This window comes from Leptinotarsa decemlineata, unplaced genomic scaffold (assembly GCF_025532065.1).
Source record: "Leptinotarsa decemlineata unplaced genomic scaffold, Ldec_3_MD MMD2_tig00000026_RagTag_RagTag, whole genome shotgun sequence".
NCBI classification, from domain to species: Eukaryota; Metazoa; Arthropoda; class Insecta; order Coleoptera; family Chrysomelidae; genus Leptinotarsa; species Leptinotarsa decemlineata.
The window spans coordinates 2393358-2417166 of record NW_027412539.1 but is presented as its reverse complement, the minus strand read 5'-3'; the positions used below and the strand labels follow the sequence as shown (position 1 = coordinate 2417166).

The following is a 23809-nucleotide window of genomic DNA, read 5'->3' as shown; positions in this document are numbered from 1 at the left end:
GTATGTACACTCTAAAAACATCAGTTTTAATGAATATGAAAAATAATATAGCAGACATCATTTAACATTTTGAACACCTCTGATTGTCTTATCGTATCCTAAACTTTGTCTCTCCGTGGGTGCTGCCCTCAGTGAATATTTCCGTAGCGTGACGGTATTTCATGTTCCTTTTAAAATTGCCATTCCTAGCCAAGAAACTGAAGAGTTCAAATGAGAAGCATTGTCGAGATCACACAAGGAAAATAAGTTTTTGTGGTGGTATCATGAGTTCATGGATCTATAAAACATCACAGATTACGAGCCTTGTTCAGTGAAAAATCTCAGCAAATATTTTTTTGGACCCTTTCCACTTTGAGGCCACATTCCACCAACGGTAAGATAATAAAAACTGAAGTTCCAAGTGCCCAAATAAGCCCTGTTTCATTTTCAGGCCTCTTTTTCCTTCTCCTCAATTTTATTTATTATATTGATTTCTACCTGAAATCATCATTCGATGTACAAAAGTAGAAGAATAGTACCGACCGGCATTTTGGATCCTTTTAATTTCAAGTGTCACCTATGGTAGTTTCTGATCACTCTTTTGTGAAATTCATCAGTAATCATCCTTGGGAAATTGGACGAAGTCTATGTAACCGGCGGCCCTCGAAAGAAATTCCAGATAAGCTATATATATATATATATATATTTTTTTTTTTATTTATTTGTTTTTATTTGCGCTCCAACGAATATTTCGCAAGAAAAAAATATTCTATACAGTTTCTGTTTTACCGAAATTCAGATTAGGAAATATCAGGATTTTATTGCTATTTCCAAGGTGTAAGGCAAAGGTATACGTATACGATTGCATATTGCTACAGGAAGAAATATCCTGAAAATATTTTTTTTGAGATTGAACATAATTTATGATATATGTATTTCTACAATGTTTTTCATAATAAATGTTTAGTGTGTGTTCAGAAATCTGTTGCATATCTTTTTATATATATTTTTTTTCCACGACATCATTGATCCTTATAGTTATATTTATCAGTTACATAATTATATATATATTCTCTTTTGATAACTAAACTGATTGGCGCCCAAAGAGGTTAATTTTGTATTTTTCGTCCAACTCACGACCCATAGCTCCCTCGTAAAAACTGAGTAACCGTTCGCAACTGTGTAGCCTTGTTTTATTTTATTCTCTTTGATTTTTTTTTTACAACCAAGGTTATAACCTAAAAGGGAAGAAAAAATTTAACCAAACTAAGAAGGAACGAGGAGTGAACACCACTCAATAGTCATCTTTTGACGTTGAATGTTAACACCTAGATAGAATTGTTCAAAAAACTATTTTCAATGCATACCAAAACATGTGAAGACTTGCTCTGAAGAACCATAATAATACTACTCCTAATGATCGTAATAAAATAATTCAATAACAAAATTTCTGGGGTTGAAAGCTTATTGAAATTTAATATGATTGAATCTGCTACTCATTTGTTTGCATTTTTCTAATAATGAATATTTCATTGAAATTAATTTTTGTTTATTTCATCATTTTGCATATTTCATTCCAGTTGGTCATTGGAAACCTGCTCCAAACCAGACGGACCAGGGTAGTTTTTGTAACACCCAGTACTAGTTTCGAAGTCTGTCTGACCCGTGAACAAATGTTGAGCGGGATAGAAATTGAAGATATGATAGTTTCCAACGTCATTTCTAGTCACACTGAATTTATAAAGGAACACCACTACTAGAGCCACCACCCGGATTCTTGGGAAAAAAAGTGATGTTTCAAACATGTAGATAATCATTTATCAGGGTAAACATAGACGTGAAAAGCGAAGCAGCTGATGGGGTTGGTTGTTGATCTTTTTTCTGCAATGTTCCTCATTGCTTTCTTCAAATTGACCTATAGACCACCTTGAACATATCCATACAATCATTTAGATAAGTGTTTTTTAGATGTTATACTGAGACTTAGTATGGAGGTAAAAGGTATAAGCTTTCTGAATAGAATTTATTAATTTCAGTTAACACTTGGTTATTGATTTTGGAAGGTTCTTTGCATAATGAAAAATAATTGTTTTTTCAATTCTCAATAGTTCAGTAACTTATTTGACTGTGGCAACAACTTCCAAATTTATTGAGGGTCAACCTTTTTTATAATTCAAACCTTTTTGACATTAACAATCACAAAAATGATAAATTGTAATTGCAAAATTTATATTCTCATCATAGATCCAGGTTGATTTCAAAATCTATTTTGAGTTATAAATTTCAAAAACTTTTTGGGAAAGCAGCAAGAGAAATATGTACTATTATAACACTCTTTTTTTAATATTTTGATAGTTATTACTGTCATCTACAGGAAAAAAGGGTTGGTGATAAAACAAGATTTACACAACATGAAGTAAAAAAACACAAAATATTTTTCAAATAAAATTGTGTGTAACCACATGTCGAAACAAGAACTATGTGATAATTGTCAATGGCAATGTTTTAAGTAGTAAAGTTTTTCAAAAATATTTCTGTTACTTATCATTTTGCTGAGGTAACGTAGGGTGGTGTCCGGGAGGTTTCTTATGGCGTGGCTGTTGTCTGAGCCTGGTTCAGGTGCAGTATTTCTACCGGCGTGGATTGCGTTGAGGATACCTTCCTCGCTAAATTGTGGTTTGAGGGTACAATTTGGGTCTATGGGAATATGGCTGGAATGTCTGCCTAGTTAGTTCACTACTTGTGTGTTTTTTCAAGAGATTGTAACTCGTTGTTGTGTGATGTTAATCAGGATGCAGCTGAGGTAAGAGAGGGTGGTGTCCGGGAGGGTGTTTCCTCGCTGAATAAGGATTTGAGGGGAAAATTTGGATCTATGAGAATATGGTCGGAATGTATGTCTAGGTAGTTGACTACTTGTGTTTGTCGTTGTTGGTGTTAAATCAGGATGTGGCTGAGGTAAGGGAGGGCGGTATTTGAGGGAGCAATTTGGACCTATGAGAATATGGTCGGAATTTATGCCTAGATAGTTGACTACTTGTGTGTTTTATCGAAAGATATCAACTCGTTCTTGTGTGGTGTTGAATCAGGATGTGGATGAAGTAAGGGAGGGTGGTGTCTGGGAGGTTTCTTAGGGCTTGGCTGTTGACTGAGTCCGATTCAGGTGCGGTATTTCTACCGGCGTGCATTACGTTGAGGATGTCTTCCTCGCTGAATTAGGATTTGAGGGGGCAATTTGGATCTATGAGAATATGGCCGGAATGTATGCCTAGGTAATAGACTACTTGTGTTTCTTCAAGAGATTCTAACTCGTTGTGTGGTGTTAAATCAGGATGTGGATGAAGTAAGGGAGGGTGGCGTCTAGGAGGTTTCTTAGGGCTTGGCTGTTGACTGAGTCCGGTTCAGGTGCGGTATTTCTACCGGCGTGGATTGCGTTGAGGATATTTTCCTCGATGAATAAGGATTTGAGGGGGCAATTTGGATCAATGAGAATATGGCCGGAATGTATGCCTAGGTAGTTGACTACTTGTTGTGTTTTTTCAAGAGATTTTAACTCGTTGTTGTGTGGTGTTAAATCAGGATGTTGATGAAGTAAGGGAGGGTGGTGTCTGGGAGGTTTCTTAGGGCTTGGCTGTTGACTGAGTCCGGTTCAGGTGCGGTATTTCTACCGGCGTGCATTGCGTTGAGGATGTCTTCCTCGCTGAATAAGGATTTGAGGGGGCAATTTGGATCTATGAGAATATGGCCGGAATGTATGCCTAGGTAGTTGACTACTTGTTGTGTTTTTTCAAGAGATTTTAACTCGTTCTTGTGTGGTGTTAAATCAACATGTGGCTGAGGTAACGGAGGGCGGTGTCCGGGAGGTATTTTAGGGCTTGGCGGTTGTCTGTGTAAGGTTCAGGTGCGGTATTTCCACCAGCGTGGATTCGTTGAGGATGCTTTCCTCGCTAACTTATGATTTGAGGGAACAATTTGGGTCTATGGGATGGCTGGAATGTCTGCCTAGGTAGTTCGTTACTTATTGTGTGTTTTTTCAAGAGATTTTAACTCGTTGTTTTGTGGTGTTAAATTAGGATGTGGATGACGTAAGGGAGGGTGGCTGCTGTCTGGGAGGTTTCTTAGGGCTCGGCTGTTGACTGAGTCCGGTTTAGGTGCGGTATTTCTACCGGCGTGGATTGCGTTGAGGATATTTTCTTCGCTAAATAAGGATTTGGTGTTAAATCAGGATGTGGCTTAGGTAAGGGAGGGTGGTATTTGAGGGGGCAATTTGGATCTATGAGAATATGGTCGGAATGTATGCCTAGATAGTTGACTACTTGTGTGTTTTTTCGAAAGATTTCAACTCGTTCTTGTGTGGTGTTAAATCAGGATGTGGATGAAGTGTAAGGGAGGGTGGTGTCTGGGAGGTATTTTAGGGCTTGGCGGTTGACTGGGTAAAGTTCAGGTGCGGTATTTCTATCGGCGTGGATTCGTTGAGGATGCTTTCTTCGCTGAATTGTGATTTGAGGGGCCAATTTGAGTCTGTGGAAATATGGCTGGAATGTCTGCCTAGGTAGTTCGCTACTTGTGTATTTTTTCAAGAGATTTTAACTCGTTGTTATGTGGTGTTGAATCAGGATGTGGCTGAGGTAAGGGAGGGTGGTGTCCTGGAGGTTTCTTAGGGCTTGGCTGTTGACAGTCCGGTTCAGGTGCGGTATTTCTACCGGCGTAGATTGCGTTGAGGATATTTTCCTCGCTGAATAAGGAGGGGTCAATTTCGATCTATGAGAATATGGCCGGAATGTATGCCTAGGTAGTTGACTACTTGTGTTTTCTTTTTTTCAAGAAATTTTAACTCGTTGTGTGGTGTTAAATCAGGATGTGGCTGAGGTAAGGGAGGGTGGTGTCCGGGAGGTTTCTTAGGACTTGGCTGTTTACTGAGTCCGGTTCAGGTGCGGTATTTCCACCGGCGTGGATTTCGTTGAGGATGCCTTCCTCGCTTAATTGTGATTTGAGGGAATAATTCGGGTATATGGGAATATGACTGGAATATCTAACTAGGTAGTTCGCTACTTGTGTGTTTTTTAGAGAGATTTCAACCTGTTGTTGTGTGGTGTTAAATCAGGACGTAGCTGAGGTAAGAGAGGATCGTGTCCGGGAGATTTTTTAGGGCGTGGCTGTTGACTGAGTCCGGTTCAGGTGCGGTATTTCTACCGGCGTGCATTGCGTTGAGTATGTCTTCCTCGCTGAATTAGGATTTGAGGGGGCAATTTTTTTTTGAGAATATGGCCGGAATCTATGCCTAGGTAGTTGACTACTTGTTGTGTTCTTTCAAGAGATTTTAACTCGTTGTTGTGTGGTGTTAATCAGGATGCAGCTGAGGTAAGAGAGGGTGGTGTCCGGAAGGTTTCTTAGGGCGTGGCTGTTGACTGAGTCCGGTTCAGGTGCGGTATATCTACCGGCGTGCATTGCGTTGAGGATGCTCTCCTCGCTGAATTGTGATTTGAAGGGACAATTTGAGTATATGGGAATATGGCTGGATTTGTGATTTGAGGGGATAAATTGGATATGGAAATATGGCTGGAATGTCTGCCTAGGTAGTTGACTACTTGTGTTTTTTCAAGATATTTTAACTCATTGTTGTGTGGTGTTAAATCAGGATGTGGATGAGGTAAGGGAGGGTGGTGTCTGGGTGGTTTCTTAGGGCTTGGCTGTTTACCGAGTCCGGTTCTGGTGCGGTATTTCTACCGGCGTAGATTGCGTTGAGAATATTTTTCTCGCAGAATAAGCATTCGAGGGAGCAATTTGGATCTATGAGAATATGGCCGGAATGTATGTTTAGATAGTTGACTACTTGTTGTGTTTTTTCAAGAGATTCCAACTCGTTGTGTGGTGTTAAATCAGGATGTGGCTGAGGTAAGGGAGTGTGGTGTCCGGGAGGTTTTTAGGGCTTGGTGGTTGACTGGTTAAGGTTCAGGTGCTGTATTTCTACCGGCGTGAATTACGTTGAGGATGCTTTCCTTGCTGAATTGTGATTTGAGGGGACAATTTGAGTATATGGGAATATGGCTGGAATTTTGATTTGAGGGAATAAATTGGGGATATGGAAATATGGCTGGAATGTCTGCCTAGGTAGTTGACTACTTGTGTTTTTTCAAGATATTTTAACTCATTGTTGTGTGGTGTTAGGGCTTGGCGGTTGACTGAGTCCGGTTCAGGTGCAGTATTTCTACCGGTGTGGATTGTGTTGAGGATGCCTTTCTCGCTGAATTGTGATTTGAGGGGATAATTTGGGTCTATGGGAGTATGGCTGGAATATCTGCCTAGGTAGTTTGCTACTTGTGTGTTTTTTCAAGAGATTATAACTCTTTGTGTGGTGTTGACTCAGGATGTGTCTGAGATAAGGGAGGGTGGTGTCGGGATTGTTTCTTAGGGCTTGGCTGTTGACTGAGTCCGGTTCAGGTGCGGTATTTCCACTGGCGTGGATTGCGTGTAGGATGTCTTCCTCGCTAAATTAGTATTTGAGGGGGCAATTTCGGTCTCTGGAAATATGGCGGGAATGTCTGCCTAGTTAGTTCGCTTCTTGTGTGTTTTTTCAAGAGATTTGAACTTGTTGTTGTGAAGTGTTGAGGTGTTTATCGTCAAAGTGTTCGTCAGTGGTAGATTAAGCGTTTTCGCTAGGTCATTTCGGAAGGCTCCTGATTTTTCCGCTGGATAGGAAATTACGTTACCATCGATTTTTGGTTTTTGTCTGGACAAGACTTTAAACTGGTTGTAGAAGGTATTTCCGCCCCTACAGTCTATTCTGATTGTCTTCTCTCTCCACATTTTCTATACGAATTACTTTATGAATAAACGTTCCTGTTTCACTGTTTGGAACCTTTGGTGAAGTAATGAATATTACTGAAGTTCTATCCCAACACCAAACCGTTATTTTCAAAACCAAGTGATCACCTTCAAGAGGAAGATTAAACAGTCCAATCTTTCTCTTGAATATAATCACTTGGTGACTGAAACACGTGTCAAAGTGTTAAAAATAACAGTTTGTTGTTGGAATAGAACTCTAGTAACATTCATATTTTCTATAGTTTGCATTTGTTTTGTATGAAGTTTACTATGTGGGGTGGAGGTTGATCTTATCTTCTAGTTGTTGTTGGTGTAGCCGCGTCGGTAATTAGTCTCTGTATTTTGTCGATTTGTAGGTCAATTTGCCTAGTAGCTGAAGGTTTTGGGTCGATAAGGTTGATAAGGAAATGTCAAATGTCGGTGAATTTGTAGTTTTTGTAGGGTATGGTTTCCCAGGTTTGAAGGGTTCGAATGTTTAGGTCAGCTTTAACGAGTAGAGGAAGATGGTCAAACGTGATTGTGTCCCCTGTGTGGGCCTTGTCATCGACGGCATCTACTAGTTTCTTGGAACAAAGGATGTGGTCGATCATCAAGGCCCTCTGTTGGCTCAAGAACGTCGTGTCCCGACACGGGACTGATAATTAATTAGAAATACATCGGTCGTTTGGGTTTGAACTCATGTCATCGAATTGTGTGTCTTCAGTTAAGATCTCCCAACAGGAATGATTTAAGGATGGTGGCGGTTTATTCTATGATTTTTCTGGGGAGGATTTAATGTTTGTGGTTTTTGGGGAGGATTTGATGTTTGTGGTTGTAGAGAGCAATGAATATTATCGGACCAGAGTTAGTGAAAAGATTTTTTCAAGACTGTCTATTTTTTGGAGATTATGGGGGAAGTTGTGTATTTTGTGGGCAAGGATATGTTTTATGAGCATGGCTATGCCGTTGGGAGTGGGCGTCTCTAGAACAGTGTATAGTTGTAGCCAGAGAAGTTGGGAGGGTTTCTGGTTAGTGTGTCTGTAATGCATATGATGTGGATATTATGGGAATGTAGTAAGGATTCAGTATGGTGGCGTTTGCGGTACCAAGGATTGAACGCCCATAATCATGTACCGTCGGGTCCTCAGCTTATTCGAGTAAACCCCCAGTTTATTTCAGTGAGGGAGTGGAAGATTGTTTGATTAGGTTTTGGAAAATGCCGAATGTCGGTAAATTTGTGGTTTTTGTAGGATATGGTTTCCTGGGTTTGAAGGGTTCGACAATTTAGGTCGGCTTTAACGAGCAGAAGAAGATGGTAATTTTGAGAATTTCGGTCCTCTTATCCAGGAGAAGGTTCAGTAGGAGCGTTGTTTGAAGCTCGATGATCGTTTGGATTTGTTTGGTTAGCAAGGAGGGGTTTTCAGAGGGTGGTCTTCCTTCTGGAGCATTTTAGTGAGAAAGCTGGATGGTCCTCGTCATAGTTGAGGCATTTGGGGTTGGTTTTGGAGCACTTTGTCAATGGGTGTGATTTTCCTCAATAAGGGTATTTCATTGTATTCGAGAGTCATTCCTCTGACAGGTGGTTGGTGGAGCTGCAGAATTTGGGTATCGGAAGGACCGAGTTTGGATGCTTCACAATCGTGAGTCCTTCCATAGATGGAAATGCCGTGCGATAGGCATCGGTTGTAATAGTCTTCGCCAGAGTAATCACTATGATTAGGGTAGTGAAAAGGTTAGTTCTTCTCGAGGTTATTCTCCATATCTTAATGAAGTAGATTTGGGAGTCCTCTAGTGATTTTATCACTTCGTCCACTGTGATGTCGAGGTGAACCCCACGGATGATGGACACGTGGGGGGTTCGCGAAGAAAGGAGTTTTTCGGTTTTGGGGCGCTGGTTGATTACCTGAATGGAGGAGTTACATATGAGATCTTGTAGATTTTTGCAGTATATCTGCTGTTTGTCATAATTTATGGTTTTTAGGAGGGTTGTGCGGTTGTAATTGACTTTAAGTTCGGGTACTTCACCTCTGAAGATATCGTTATTGTTTAAAAATTTGTAGAGGTCCTTCTGCGTGGATGAGTTATCAGGAGGGTTTCTGATGTCAATGGTTTAGGTGTTGTTAGGGATGGAGATGAATGATCCTGACTGGAAAGAAGGGTCTCATCGTCTCGATTCAGTATTTGTGGGTGAAGTTAGGGGTTCCCGACAGTGGATATCAGTTTGGGATGTCAGTGATGGTAATGATGTGGATTAGGGGGTAAGGGGGAATTTTTAGTATTTTTACGCGATAGGCGGGTCATGGTGAGATGGTAGATAGTATTGTTTGGTAATGAGTATGATGGTAATGATACAAACTGATTTTTTGTACAGTTGGCTGTTCTGGGTAGACAGGGTATAAAACCAGACAATGAATTTTCTTGTTACCTTCTTAGACCTTAAAATTGAAGATTCAATGATTTACAGTGGTCTTGAAATGTTCAACCACCTTCCAGAAACCACGGGGTTCATAAATGGCAAGAAAGTTGAAAGACTTTCTTTCTGTAAGACCTTACTACAGCTCAGCAGAGTTTTATGATGATAGGTTGAACTACTATGACCAACTGTAACTAATTTAATTTAATTAACTACTAGTTGATGCCCGCGGCTTCGCCCGCATAGAATTTGGTAGTTGTAGTACTAATGAGTACTATGTTGCTGTATCGCTGCTGTTCCAATGTTTTGACAGAATCAGAATCAACGAATTTAGGCGTGCGCAGAGTTATAGAACAGTGCTTTCAAAACATTGTTCTACAGCGCCATCTAGTGGCAAGTTACAGAAAAATTGATAGCCTAAAAACCTTCTCTATGAAAGGTTACTTATACATGTCAAGTTTCATCACGATCGGTTGAGCGATGTAGAAGTTTATCACTTACCAACCAACCCACCAACCAACCAACAAATATTCATTTTTATATATTAGATGCTTTTATATATTTTTTTAAAATTTTTATATTGTTATTTACACATATTTATTTTGTCTATATATCCTACTTTGTACTATTTGTGTTTATATTTTTTATAATACATTATCAATGAGAACTCATTTTTCAGACCAATTATATTCTCAATTGAATTGAATTTCTATCAACGCTTATGAAGTGTGCTTCAAAATTATGCGTTATTGATAAATTATACTTTTGCATCCTATAAACTAGACAGTATATGTGAAAAACAAGTGTCCTCTTATGTCAACAAATACAATCATTAATTTTTAAAAACTTCATATTGGGTTATTTGTAATGGGACTCTGCATAATTTCAATCATTGTCTTTGAAAGCAAATATCATGCCGACCATAGGCTTATTTTGTGAATTGACAGATTGATAAATAGAGGAAAGTTTATATCAAGTTTTTTTTTGTATTTGGAGAAGATATTTTTTAACTTGAATTTTTTTTACGATTACCATGAAATATATTATTTAATTGTTTTTTTAGAAATAAATATCAAATACAAAACAAATGTTGGTACAAAATTTCCAAAAATATCCATGAGAATTTTGCAAAGGGTTTTGAACTGGCATTACCATACACCACTTTTGTCTAAATTATTATTCGGAAAATTTGTTCCAGTCATAAATATTCTACAAAAATGATTTCTCGGGGTAATTTTCAAAATATTTGAAACTTCGAACAAATTATAATTTGATTATAATTCAGACACTAGTGGTACTAATATATTTCAAAAGAATTGGAACACTTCAGAACTGATTATTTCTCTGAAATACGTTGTAGTGAAATTTTTATAGTTTTGTAGAAATGAAATGAGTGAGCTTACCTGATCTATTTACCAAGTATCTTGTTGTTATGTGTCGTCGGTGTAGAAACGTTGTTAAATAATGGATGTTACTATGAGTATATAATGTTTGTATTCAAATGTATTGACACTTAAACCTAATCTAAAAATCATGGAAATAATGATAAAAGTATGTTGTTTCTTTTTTTTATTAATTTCGCAATAAAAAAGGTCCTAGAAGTGAATATTGAAGTAAAATTCTTGTTTATGTCAACACACTTTTTTTAGCTTCATTTGTATGTTTGTTTGTAACTGACTCCTTTGGAATCGATTTTGACCAACTTTAAACAGACAGATGTATTTTAAACTTTGTACACTTGAAAAAATCGGTGACAATACAATAATTTCATAAGTTCATCTCATTATCCTGATCAGGATCGCCAGGATTAAATAATTTCCTCACACAGTCTCTGTGTGAGAGTAAGTAAGACAACCACACTATTTGCACATCCGTATATATTTTATATTGAAATATGCCCAAAATAGCCAGCCAAACTGAAAAGTGGAAAATAAATAATAGTTTGAAAAAGTAAAATATCACACTTCAATAGCAACACAAACTAAAAAATAAAAAATAATTCGAAACTAATTTAAGATTGTGTTCAACATCGATAATGAATCCTATGGCTTGATGTAAGTAATGACTTTCAATAAGTCTGTAATCAGAATAAATCTTTCAAAACAAAATTTGTTGCAAAAAAGCGTGGGGTGCTAAATATCCATTGTTATAAACACTTAGTTAGGAGCCGTTTGCCAGATTGAAGCCATAATAAAAATATAATTTAAAGCATCCCACGCTTTTTTACAACGAAATTAATTTTTTGTCAATACATTTCAGACTTATTAAAAAGTCAAGCCATAGGACTTATTATCGATGTTGAAGATAATCTTCATTATTATTTCATAATTATTTTTGTCAAAATATAGTTCTTAATCTTCTTGTGTTGCTACTTATAAAATGAAATAATACGAAGTAATGAGATCATAAAAGTACTTCATTAAATTACAAATGATCAAACTATCACATACATTTATTGATATTCATAACTATAGTCATGTTGTTGTTATTGAAGTTATTATCCATCAATAGATCACATGCAGTTATTTTTTGATGACGAAGAATTAGCCTTTTTACTTGATAATCATAGCAAAATATTTTCTGACCTCTACAAATTCAGGAAGTTATAGAAACGATAGAAAATCAAAAAGGCAACCGCACTCGGTAACAGACAATGAAGTGGACTCTTCTTTTGAATACATTCAAAGTTAGAGACGCATCAAAATCTAGAGTAGCTATCCGTTATATTCCCCATCAACTTTAAAACACTGGGCCAGATTCTATGATTGTTTGTTGTATTGTACTACTTGTAGTGTTGTGTTGGATAGTGTTGTCAAGCTTGTGTAATTTTGTTATTACTGTGAAGAGATTAATCAGAGAAATAATAATTGATCATAAATTTCAGAAAGCATTTTCATGTGATTTGAAATTTAGAGGGATTATATTGAATTTCTAATAAGAATTTTATAGTATATATATATATATATATATATATATATATATATATATTTGTTCATTGCATATTGGTCAGCCCGGTATATGAACGGGGCGTTGGTCCACCCAGCACTTCCCGAATATATTTAGGTATATACTTTTCGGAATACTCTTCAGTGGTATGATTTTATTAATAGGCCCATCAGAGGGGTAGATTTTTTCTGAAAATGAAAATTTTACATATCCTTTAAACCTTTGTCAGCCCCATGTTGTTGGTCAGCCCATAGTTATACAAATCGCTATATGAAGAGCATCTTGGTCAGCCCTACAATGCTGCCACATCGAAGGGCTGACCAGGAACGCGATCCATTTCAGTGTATCATTGGATTTCATCGTGAGGGTATCAAGTGTTTTTAAAATCCTGGCAAATCCAGTTTTTCAGAGGTAAACTATGTGTTAGTTTACCGGAAAAAAATATATTAGGAAAAGAAAAAGATGCCGTTACTATTGACTATTTATGTTTCATATAGTTTCTGTATTATGTATGATTGATTACTTGTTTATTTTGTGGTAATTCATGATCACTTTAATGAAATGAATAAAAACACTTTTGTCTAAGTACCACTAGTTGATTTTATGTATACGACCAGTTTCGGGTTTGACCCCGCATTATTAAGTATTTTTTCAATATTTCAAATCAAATCAAAAATCTTTATTTCCACGACCTAGGGACGGCATGGAAAAAGTCACATAACTCAGTACAATTACAATGAGGTCACAATCATAAAACAACATAATTATATGATATATTACATAACATTCAGACCATAAAAGGGGTACAGAAATTAAAATTTAAAATTCCAAATCAGACTGAAAAAATTCATCAAGCGAATAAAATACCTTTTCACATAATACTTTCCAAACTTTTTGTTTAGAGAGCTTTACACTAGTTATTTTTTAATGGATATTGGGAGATTGTTGTACAGTTTTTTTGACATGATATGAGGTCCATTGGTCACCTTGGCTAACTTATGACTAGGAATTGAAATGTTAGTTTTTTCTCAGGGTGAAGCCCGAAAGAAGACATGTATCATCTCTGTTCTAAAACTTGGAGCAATTTGATTTAACGTAGATTACGCAATTAATAATATACATGCAAGTAATAGTTAATATATTCAACTTTGCAGATAGTGGTTTACAGGAATCGAGTTTTTTTTAAAACAAATTGTTCTAATATTTTTTTTCTGGAAAATTAATAAGACACTGATTCTATTGCAGTTGCCAAAACAAATAATACAGTAATTGAGGGCAGAGTAAATATATGCAGAATAGTAACTTTTAAGAATTTCAATAGACACAAAATTACGCAGATTCCATATAACGAAACAATGTGTCGCTAATTTCTTCAGTATGAAATCAACATGATGATTCCAATTGAGTTGGGAATCAATAAAAACTCCTAAAAATTTTTTATAGTTTACGTGTTCAATATTTTTAATCTCAGACCTAACCAATTCACTACAATCAGTTTCCTGAATTGTAAAGGAAATGGTGTTGGTTTTAAGATTATTTAGAATCAAGTCATTCTTAGAACAATAATTTTGTATGTTGAATACAGCATCAGTTGCTCTTACTGACAATGTTTCACATTCCGAACCACTGACAGTAAAAGATGTGTCATCAGCAAATTGTATAGAGCACTGTGGATGATTAATTTTTGAAAGGTCATTAACGAATAAAATAAATAGTGTAGGCCCCAAAACACTACCTTGGGGCACACCTGTAACAACGTTTCGAAATTCAGAGAAAAATGACCCAGTCTGAAGCCTAACTTTAACAACCTGTGTACGACCAGTTGAATAGGTTTCAATCCATTTCAGACTTGGACCACGAACGCCCATGCCAAACAGTTCATCAAGAAGAAGACCATGATGACTGATATCAAACGCTCGTGTCAAGTCGAAAAGAACACTAAGTGATTTTTCATCGTTGTCGAAGTTTGATAATACATGATTATGTAGAGAAAGGATGGCATCCTGGGTTGACAAGCCCACTTGAAACCCATATTGGTTGTCAGATACGATATTGTATTTATTTAAAAAGGACACAAGTTTTGATGTGATTCTTCAAATATTTTCGAAAATGGAGATAGTAAAGCAATACCTCTGTAGTTCGACATTACATGCTTATCGCTTTTTTTATAGACTGGGACGACTATTGCTTGCTTAAGTCGGGAAGGAAAAATACCTTCAGAAAAAGATAAATTGATTAGATAAATCAGAGGTTTCATTATTTTCAAAGCAGCCTTCATTAAAACATTGCCTGGCAATTCATCAACCCCACTGGAATTTTTCGAACATACGAATTTAATTACTTCCACGAGTTCAGTTTCATCTATTGGATAGAGGAAAAGACTCTCAGTTTTTACACAACGATTTTCAATGCCACCAGGTGCAGTATTTTTTACTAATGACTCCACTGAATCGACAAAATTACTAAATGCTTGAGATATACCGGGACCATCGTTAACAAGTACACCATCGCCAATGTCTTAGATGAATCGTTTATAATAGTATTTTTCCTGATGATAGACCAGGCAGCTTCAGATTTATGTTGAGCCTTGAGGAATTGATTATTAAAGTATTGACTTTTTGAGAGCACAATTTTTTGTCTATGATTTTTTAAGAGTTGCTTATATTGACCCAATAAATGTACATTGGTTTGGCTCTTGTTCAAATTATAAATATCTCTGAGTAATATACCTTCTTCAACGATATCCTTAGTAATCCATGGTTTGTGTCTACTTGAATTTTGATTTTGTTTAATTTTTTGAAACTGTTTAGGAAAGGATATATGAAAAGCTTGAAGAAAAACATCATGAAAATGGGAAAATTTAGTATCGAAGTCAAATTCAGTGAAGTATAGAAAATTGCACTTTTCATCCGATAATAAATTCATGAAATGGAGGATATTATGATCATCAAAATTTCTCTTCAAAAAATAATGGTATATATCAGCGGCGACGAAATTTATAGGTAAGGTAATACTTGGTAATGGGGTCAAACCCGAAAACGGTCATATAAATAAAATCAAATATAGGTAATTAGACAAAAGTGTTTTTATTCATTTCATTGAAGTTTCAGTATTCCTACGAAATCTGCAATTGTTTGACACGCGTTAACTATTTTGGCGCGAAACTCTTTGAGAACCGTTACGATCTTTGCAATGATCCTAATGCTATTTTGTTAATTGGCTTGCCAATATTTTGGTATACTTAGAGAATGATTAGAGAATATATAGGTATATGACGATTACAAATGAATATCATAGAATCTACTTAATTTTAAGTAATTCACTGTTTTCCAATTCCTAACTCAAATGAAATATTATTTTCCTGTGTTTTCATTTTTAGTTCGAATGGATGTTCCAAATTTGGTATATCGATTTGATGTGAATGTGTGTAGAAAGTAGCAAGTATTAGAATAAATATGATACTTCACGGAAGCTCATCAATTTTTTTTATCAAATAGACGTTACAGTTTGTTCAGGACTGGTGTATTAAAGATTCATTATGCATGTATTTCTTCAAGCATTACGATATCCATTTATCACTAGTGAATAATGAAATCATTACAGAAAAGCAAGTAGGCAAGTTCGTTGAATATGTCAATTCCATCCACCCGTCAATAAAATTTACCACTGAGAGGAAGGTAAATAATTCATTAAATTACCTTGACTCAACCATTACAAAAAATAACAATGAACATGAATTTGCAATTTTCCACAAACCATCTTACACGGACATTATCATACATAATTCCTCTATGCACTCTTACCAGCATAAAGTTGCTGCATTCAATAATATTCTTCATAGACTATTGAATAATTTCCAGAGAGAGCTGAGTTTGATCAAACAAATCAAACAAAAACTACAAAAGCAAGCCATGGACCATATCTACCCAAATTCAAGATGCGATAACGTCAGTTATGAGACATTGTCATTTTTGGCTGAACCAACCAATAATATTTTTTTGAAGAAAGACTGCGTAAAACTTAGCTCACAGAAATAGTAATAGTCCGAATAATAGTGTAAGTGCATTTATTAAAAACAATAAAGACAAAACTTCGGTATCGGATAGATCAGGAGTATATCAGCTGAGTTGTGGCTCTTGTCCAAAACTGTATAATGGCCAAACAGGGAGATTATTTTCCAAAGAATTAAAAAGAATTCCAAAGAATCTAAAATGTCAAGCGATCAATAGATTCAAGAATTCGGGTAACTAACTAAATGATCAATTAGAATTGAATAACCGTTACTGAATATTTTTCAAATGTGGGAACTGGGACATAAGCTCAGGTCATTTAATCCATTACAAACTCAAGTACTTGAAATGTAGGTACTTTAAATTTTAAAATTAGGTATACCAAGCATTAAATTTGTAAAATATAGTAGATAAAGATACGCCCGAAGAAGCCATTGTATGGCGAAACACGTGTCGCGTTTTTATAAAACTGTTTAGTGGAACATTTCTGGCTGTGAGTTTTAGAAAGTATTTTGAAGTGTTTTGTATGAGAAACTTTGCCAAAAATCTGACAGATATAATTCAACGCGACAAAAGTTGTTTTCTGTTAGGAACTTGACAATAGAAATAATTGTTGTATACGTTTTTGTGAGAGATTGTATCAATTAATCTAAAAAGTCGTTCACTTATACTTCAAGGTCCTTCTTCACAGTAAATTAGAAATCAACCCTGGAAAATCATCGTTGAATTCCTGATAAAATCACTTATCCAATAGATGGCATATATGGGGTTATTTTGTTTGCTATTTTGAAGAGGAGTGTGTACGCATCTTAGCGATACCTTATATTATTTCACAAAAATTAGGTGTTACGGGAAATTTACATTACTGTCTTATTTATGGAGATATTGAACGTGGCTCCTTTTGAAAAAAATTCCCTATATGCAATCAATTATTTATATTTTGAGCTGTTTTGGAATCATCCGTATCTCTGAGTATAGGTTGGAAATGAGTCAAATCACTTTTCAGTATCGTCCTTCCATTTTTTATTTTCATCATTCATTTTTGGATCCATTTTCAACCCGTTTGATATCTTGATAGAGTTTTTCAACACACTGATCTCATTTCAGATCATCAGACACGCACAGTTTTGAAAACAATAAAACCTTCTCAAAAACAAACTTGGTCTAAGGAGCAAAACGAAATATAGTCAAAAAGTTTTTCGCTCCGAAAAAAAAAGAAGTGCTAGAATTGAATTAGTTCTTGTTTGTATCTAAAATATAAGGAAAAGAAATATTCATCATTATTAAAAAATAGAAACTGGGCTGCAATCAAAGAATACGTTTACTGTTGTTATAGAAAGAAGAAATAATATTAATAATTTTCATTTGATATTTTTTTACCCATGTTGTAGTTTCATTTCATTAGAAATTATGTTATTTTTTCATACTACGTGTTTATTAGTTTACCGAACAATTTTTGTCAGCAGTTCTCAAATTGAAGAATAATACTCCATTCAAATAAATGTTTAGTCAACCTGATCAAATTTTTTCTGTGCTGAAATATTCCAAGTGTTTTTTATTTTGATTGAAATGTCTGCTGCAGGTTATAATCGATGATGATATGACGTATTCATCGTCATGAACAGTCAACATAATAAAAAAACATTGGTTTAATCTCCACTTCATTATGTTCAACCTGAACAACATCATACCTCCAAAAACTGAAAGGGAGTTTTCGAAAAAACTATTGCTAAGAAAAAAAGAATTGAAACTTATTACTAATATCTGTTTCACAAATTATATCTTACCTTATGCTAGTCACTCAGAATTTCGTTTCGTCATCGAAAACATACTTAGTGCGATTTTTACCTAATTTTTGAACTGAATTATATATCGGAAATCCGTAGTGCTGCTGCGGATTTTTATATAGAATTTATTGAAACTGTAGACATTCTGGATATTCACTATTCATTTCTCAATAAATTCATTACCAGATCATTCATCACATTTTAGAATTTTCGTTTGTGAAAAAAATGTCATTTTTCATCTACTCATTTCTACTCAGTCACACTTCGATTATTTTTGTGCAGTCAGGTTTTCAAATCTACAATTTCAAAGTGAAATCCGAAGTTTCCTGCTTAATGTCTAAAATTGATTTACACAACGCGATTTCTGTTGAGGCGTCCATGCCATATAATTAGAATTTGAAAATCTACATTTGAAAATACAAACAGGAAACGGTTTAAAATATGTCTGTCGCACCCCTACGAACGACAACCCTCAGAAGTATAAACTTGTACTAGCTATAGATTAACGAGGTCTTACATTTTAACGTGTGATTCCGAACACTATATTGATATTTTCAACTTATAACATATTCAAATTTTTGTATCTAAGATAGTGCAGAGGTTAAAATTGCTTCGACAAGCTAAATGGAATAACGCACTGTTAGTAATTATATTATTATTATCCTAACTAGAACGGAAACAGTATATTTCCGTACTCGACACCGTTATCCGAAAAAGCTGATTTCGGGTAAGTAGTCGAATGTGGGAAAGTATGAGTTCAGATCAAGCATTTTTCTACAAGTGAATATGTTACGAAGCTCTGATAAAACTTTTATATGCGAAACAATTCCTGATCTAAATTGCTTGTATAGATATAGGGTGATGCACGCACACGAACGCTTGTACAAAAAACATACAAAACAGGAACTTTTTCATAAAATTCTACATCTCTCAAAAAATTTTCCATTACTATTATCGAATTTCTGCACCACGACAATCTAGTTAGAATCATGAAATGCAAGTGCAGCGTTGCCCGATTGTGGGCTGACCAACATGCTATCCATTGAAAGTGTTCGTATAAACCTGGGCTCACAAAGACACTATTCACATCAGGTGTATACAATTACACAGCCACGCCTCCTGGCGAAGTTTTGTGAAAGTAGGTGGTGTATCAGCTATGTGTATATGGTGTAATGGTCGGCCCAACCGAAAATTTGCTAAACGTCATTTCACATGATAACATGTCCAAAAAACACTATATACAGTGGGACGACCGGGACGACCGACGTTTCCGAGGGCTGACCAGAGTTCACATCGTATATTCTACGGGCTGACAAATGACCGTTTACATATATATATATATATATATATATATATATATATATATATATATATATATATATATATATATATATATATATAAAGTTGAGAATCTTAGCTACTGGAGAAATATACAGTAAAATGGAATAACGGGGTCTTTCAGTCAAAAAATCAAAACTCTGTTTTACTTTGCCAAGCTTTCACTTCTAGTAGGAAGCTTCTTCAGGGCCTATAATTTATTGAATTGTGGGTTTTTTTGCCAATGAATAAAATTACAAATCATACTTGCAGTAAAAATGAGTAAAAAACAATGAATTGAGCATACAGTGTGACCCATTTTTAATGGAAACACCCCCCTAAAATTTGAAGTTGTGAATCGATTTTAATATTTTTTTTTTAATGTCAAGTACTAAAAGGTCTACCTTGGGACAAAATTTTAAATGTTTATTAAAGTTTCAGGGCATACTACGATATTTTTTCTTAGTCGAAAATCGGGTTTTTTTATTAGCGATTTTTTATTGAAAAAATCACTACGCCACTGGATTCAAAGTGCCTCTAAATAGGTGTGACTAAAATTTCATGAAATAATATTCATTATTAACAAAGTTATGACAACTCAAAAATTCGAAAACTCACACAGCTAACAGTCACAATATATCATTTTTTTTATGATTTCAACAATAAAGTGCCGCCAGATAAAAAAAACAAATATCGTAAATATTTTTAATGAAAATAACGGAATTACATTCACACAATTGAACTAACAATGAAGCAAAAAATTTTAATAAACGTAACTAATAACTAATTATTGAAATGTTTCGATTCAGTGCAACAATTAATTCTAACTCATATTCTAGTAGCCTATACTAATCCACCACCTATTTCGATACATGTGTCGTAGCGCTTACGAATGTTTCTGATTACGTTCCTTAGTTCTTGAGGGCTAATATCTGCACATACCTGTCGAATTCTTGCATAAAGTTCATTTCTATTTCTTGAGCGGTTTTTGTAAAATTTTTGTGTGAGAAGTCCCCAGAGAAAAAAGTCCAAAACTGTGAGGTCTGGAGATCTGGGTGGCCACTCTATAAACGGACTACCACGGCCTATCCATCGGTTTGGAAAATGTTCGTTAAGCCATTGCCTCACAGCTCTGGCATAATGAACTGAACACCCATCTAACTGGACAATTAAATTTGATCGTTCATTGATTGGCAGCTCGTGAATAGCATCTCAAAACTCTGTGTTTAAAAGTTCTAGAAACCTCTGCGCATTCATGTTTTCCTCAAAAAAGAAAGGACTAATAATTCGTTCGTTCAATATCCCACACCAGACGTTGATTTTTTGGGAATACTGGCTTTTACACTTTATTACCCAGTTAGGATTATCCGCTGCCCAATAGCGACAATTCTGTGATGACACTACTACATTTGTAGTGAAAGTGGCTTCGTCGGTATATAAAATATTTTTTAGTAAATTTCTATTCTTTAAATATTCCCCTTGGGCCCATAAACAATATTCCAGGCGTCTTGCTTCGTCGCCTTCTTGAAGTGTGTGTAATATTCTTCGCCTTGAGACATCTCCGAATAGTTTTTCGTGGAATATTCAAATCTAAAGTGGCATTCCTTATACTAGCATTAGGATTATTTCCGAAATAATCAAAAATGATTTGATCATTCCTGTCATTCCTGTTTCGTCTTTGTACAGGATTACTTTTTAACATCATTTTTGATACTGCACCAGTTTCATTGAAATATTTTATTTATCGTACTGCATCTAATACGAGGACGATCTGGATGTCTCTCATTAAATACTCTACAAACCTCTCTAGCACTTCTAACGTCATCTCCCGAAAGGCGTACAATTTCAATTTTCTCTCTTACATCTTGCAGCCATGACACAAAATAATTCGAAGGTGTAAGGTGAATATTGTTGACAATAATACACTTGAATCTTTCACAAGTGTCAAACTGTAATATCATTTCCATGGCAACTAAGATTTAAATTGAAATATTAGGTCTTAGTTTTAGTTAATTTGCGTGAAAACTTGAATGTAATTCCGTTATTTTCATTAAAAATATTTACGCTATTTGTTTTTTTTTTTCATCTGGCGGCACTTTATTTTGAAATCATAAAAAAAAATCTCATGGCTATATCTGTTGATATAGGGTGTTTTTTGTAACTATTAGCTGTGTGAGTTTTCGAATTTTTGAGTTGTCATAACTTTGTTAATAATGAATATTTTTTCATGAAATTTTGGTCACACCTGTTTAGAGGCACTCTGAATCCAGTGGCGTAGTGATTTTTTCAATAAAAAAATTTTGGTCGCACCTGTTTAGAGGCACTCTGAATCCAGTGGCGTAGTGATTTTTTTAATAAAAAAGGCGTACAATTTCAATTTTCTCTCTTACGCTCAATCTTGCAGCCATGACACAAAATAATTCGAAGGTGTAAGGTGAATATTGTTGACAATAGTACACTTGAATCGCTAATAAAAAATCCCGATTTTCGACTAAGAAAATATATATATATATATATATATATATATATATATATATATATATATATATATATATATATATATATATATAATAAACAAACTAGCAAAGAGTTTTCATCCTTGACCTTGACTGCAACCTCAAGATATCATCTAATTAATTCATAGATTCAGTCATTAAATACCCACATTGATTCCAATTCAAGAGCCACTAGTAGACAGCTGTTTCAGCCTATTGGGCATCGTCACTACCGGGCAGGCCAAATGAATTTCTACCATAAAAACAACTTTATCATTCTATAAGTAAATCAAAATTTTTGTGTAAGTATATATTTATGATTCTGTGCCTCAAAGTTACTAAGAGACAACACCATGAGAGAACAAGCTTTCAAAGTTATATCATAGTTTCCAATAATAAATCCCAATTTTGAATATTTCCCGTTTCTGGAAGTCAAATTCTATGGTGTCAAAACATTGGAATATGTCAATGGATATCTAGTTGTTTTATTTTTATAAATTTTCTTTCCATGGTTTCATACCAAGCATTGTAATATTCACCTGTTATTTCACACAACACTTTACCTATATCCTAGCCTGTCAGAGGTTGACAAATTGCAATGTTCGGATTAACCCATTACAATATATAATTATTAAGGTGAAATCTTGTTACACGATGGCAAGAGTACTAAGGAGGAATAGTTTGAACCTGATTGAACATTCTTGATAATAATATTTCATGAAACAAAATTTGAAAACAAATCTTCTGGCTAATAGAACTATAAATATCTCTGTAAATCATGACAAATACAGTTTTTGCACGCCAACCACTCATAAACCCATATAATTGAAAATTGTTTCTCCAACAAACTTTCTTGTAATGAAGGATTACAAAATTCTCGTTGAAAATAGCACTCGCTTTTCTGTCGGTCAAGAGAACACCAGATCAGTCATTTTTTCATATACGATTAATAATGTTTTGTCAGAATAATTCAATTCAGTTGTGTTTTGAGAAATATGTAAACCCTTAAAAGAAGAATGGTTAGTGATTCAAAATACCAGTATATGAGAAAAAGGTTATTTAACTGAATACATTTTTATTTTGGTTTATGATATAATCATTTCTTGTGAATAATCTAATGTACCCCCCACCTCGTATCCATATTGTTGAAGTGTGATTATAATTCTTACCATAAAAATTGTATCAAGAATGTTGAGTCCCAATAAAAATACTGAAAGTTTGCGTAGATCAAATTTGGCATACTTCAAAGTTTAAAAGCTCTAAAGTTACTGAAATTATCTAAGAAATAATACAAAAATATTTTTCAATTTGAATGGCTATATGTAGTGTAAAATGGACTAGTGAAATTATTAATTATTAAAAATGGAATGTAAACACAATTTTTTATACCTAAGTGATTGTATTAAATACTGATTTTATCATTCAAATTTGAATACAACAAATAGAAATACTTCGAACCTGTGATGGGACTGAAGTAGCATTGAATTTTATGATCAATGTTATGTCATGTTATCAACATGAAGAACGCTGTACAAGTTGTAGGTTCTACTGCCCCTTTGTTTTGATGAATATATAAAGAGATTCCTGTGGTATGTATGTTACTATCATTGATATTCATGTATCAAAAATTCCTCCATGAATTATGGGTGAAATGAATTGAACTTCAATATGACGAGTTGACAAACTGCCAATTTATTTGTAATGGAGAGATCTTTGTTGTTAATCTGTCACCTTTTTGATGTCTGTTTTATAAACAATTGTTGTGAAAGTATTACAGGCCAAAATGTACAGGAATAAATGTTTTTATAAAAATACGGTTTTTTTATTACATTGAGCCACAAAGTCTAGGTATAATAAATAAATAAAAAAATACACTATTTCTAAGTGAAGTCAGAATTTTCGCCCATTCTCTGTTCTCATGAGTTTTTTCATTTTGCTTATGACATCCCTCTCGAGGTACCTGCTCAAGTACAGGTCGAAGATGCGGTCTTTGCATAACATTTTATACACTCTTTCACCATACTTTCTAGAACAAAACAAAAGTTAGTTTTGTTTCAAAGA

General features: G+C 34.8%; 2 protein-coding genes across 4 annotated transcripts in view; one reads left to right on the top strand and one right to left on the bottom strand.

Annotated features, from left to right (window-relative positions):
• The window catches only part of Ppcs (Phosphopantothenoylcysteine synthetase), a 33754-nt gene extending 10194 nt beyond the window's left edge, over positions 1–23560 (top strand). Inside the window, exons 5-7 of one of the 2 annotated variants that reach the window (XM_074171602.1) lie at positions 1560–5626; positions 5872–8963; positions 9044–23560. In XM_074171602.1, coding sequence (XP_074027703.1) covers positions 1560–1739 — 180 coding nt within the window. In that variant the 3' untranslated portion in view covers positions 1740–5626; positions 5872–8963; positions 9044–23560. Of the gene's footprint in view, positions 1–1559; positions 5627–5871 lie in introns of both variants that reach the window. The other variant, XM_074171601.1, reaches the window with a different exon arrangement.
• LOC111502573 (uncharacterized) overlaps positions 23535–23809 on the bottom strand; it is a 37750-nt gene continuing 37475 nt past the window's right edge. Inside the window, exon 7 of one of the 2 annotated variants that reach the window (XM_023156685.2) lies at positions 23535–23774. In XM_023156685.2, the coding sequence (XP_023012453.2) occupies positions 23639–23774 (136 nt within the window). In that variant the 3' untranslated portion in view covers positions 23535–23638. The remainder of the gene's footprint in view (positions 23775–23809) is intronic. The other variant, XM_023156686.2, reaches the window with a different exon arrangement.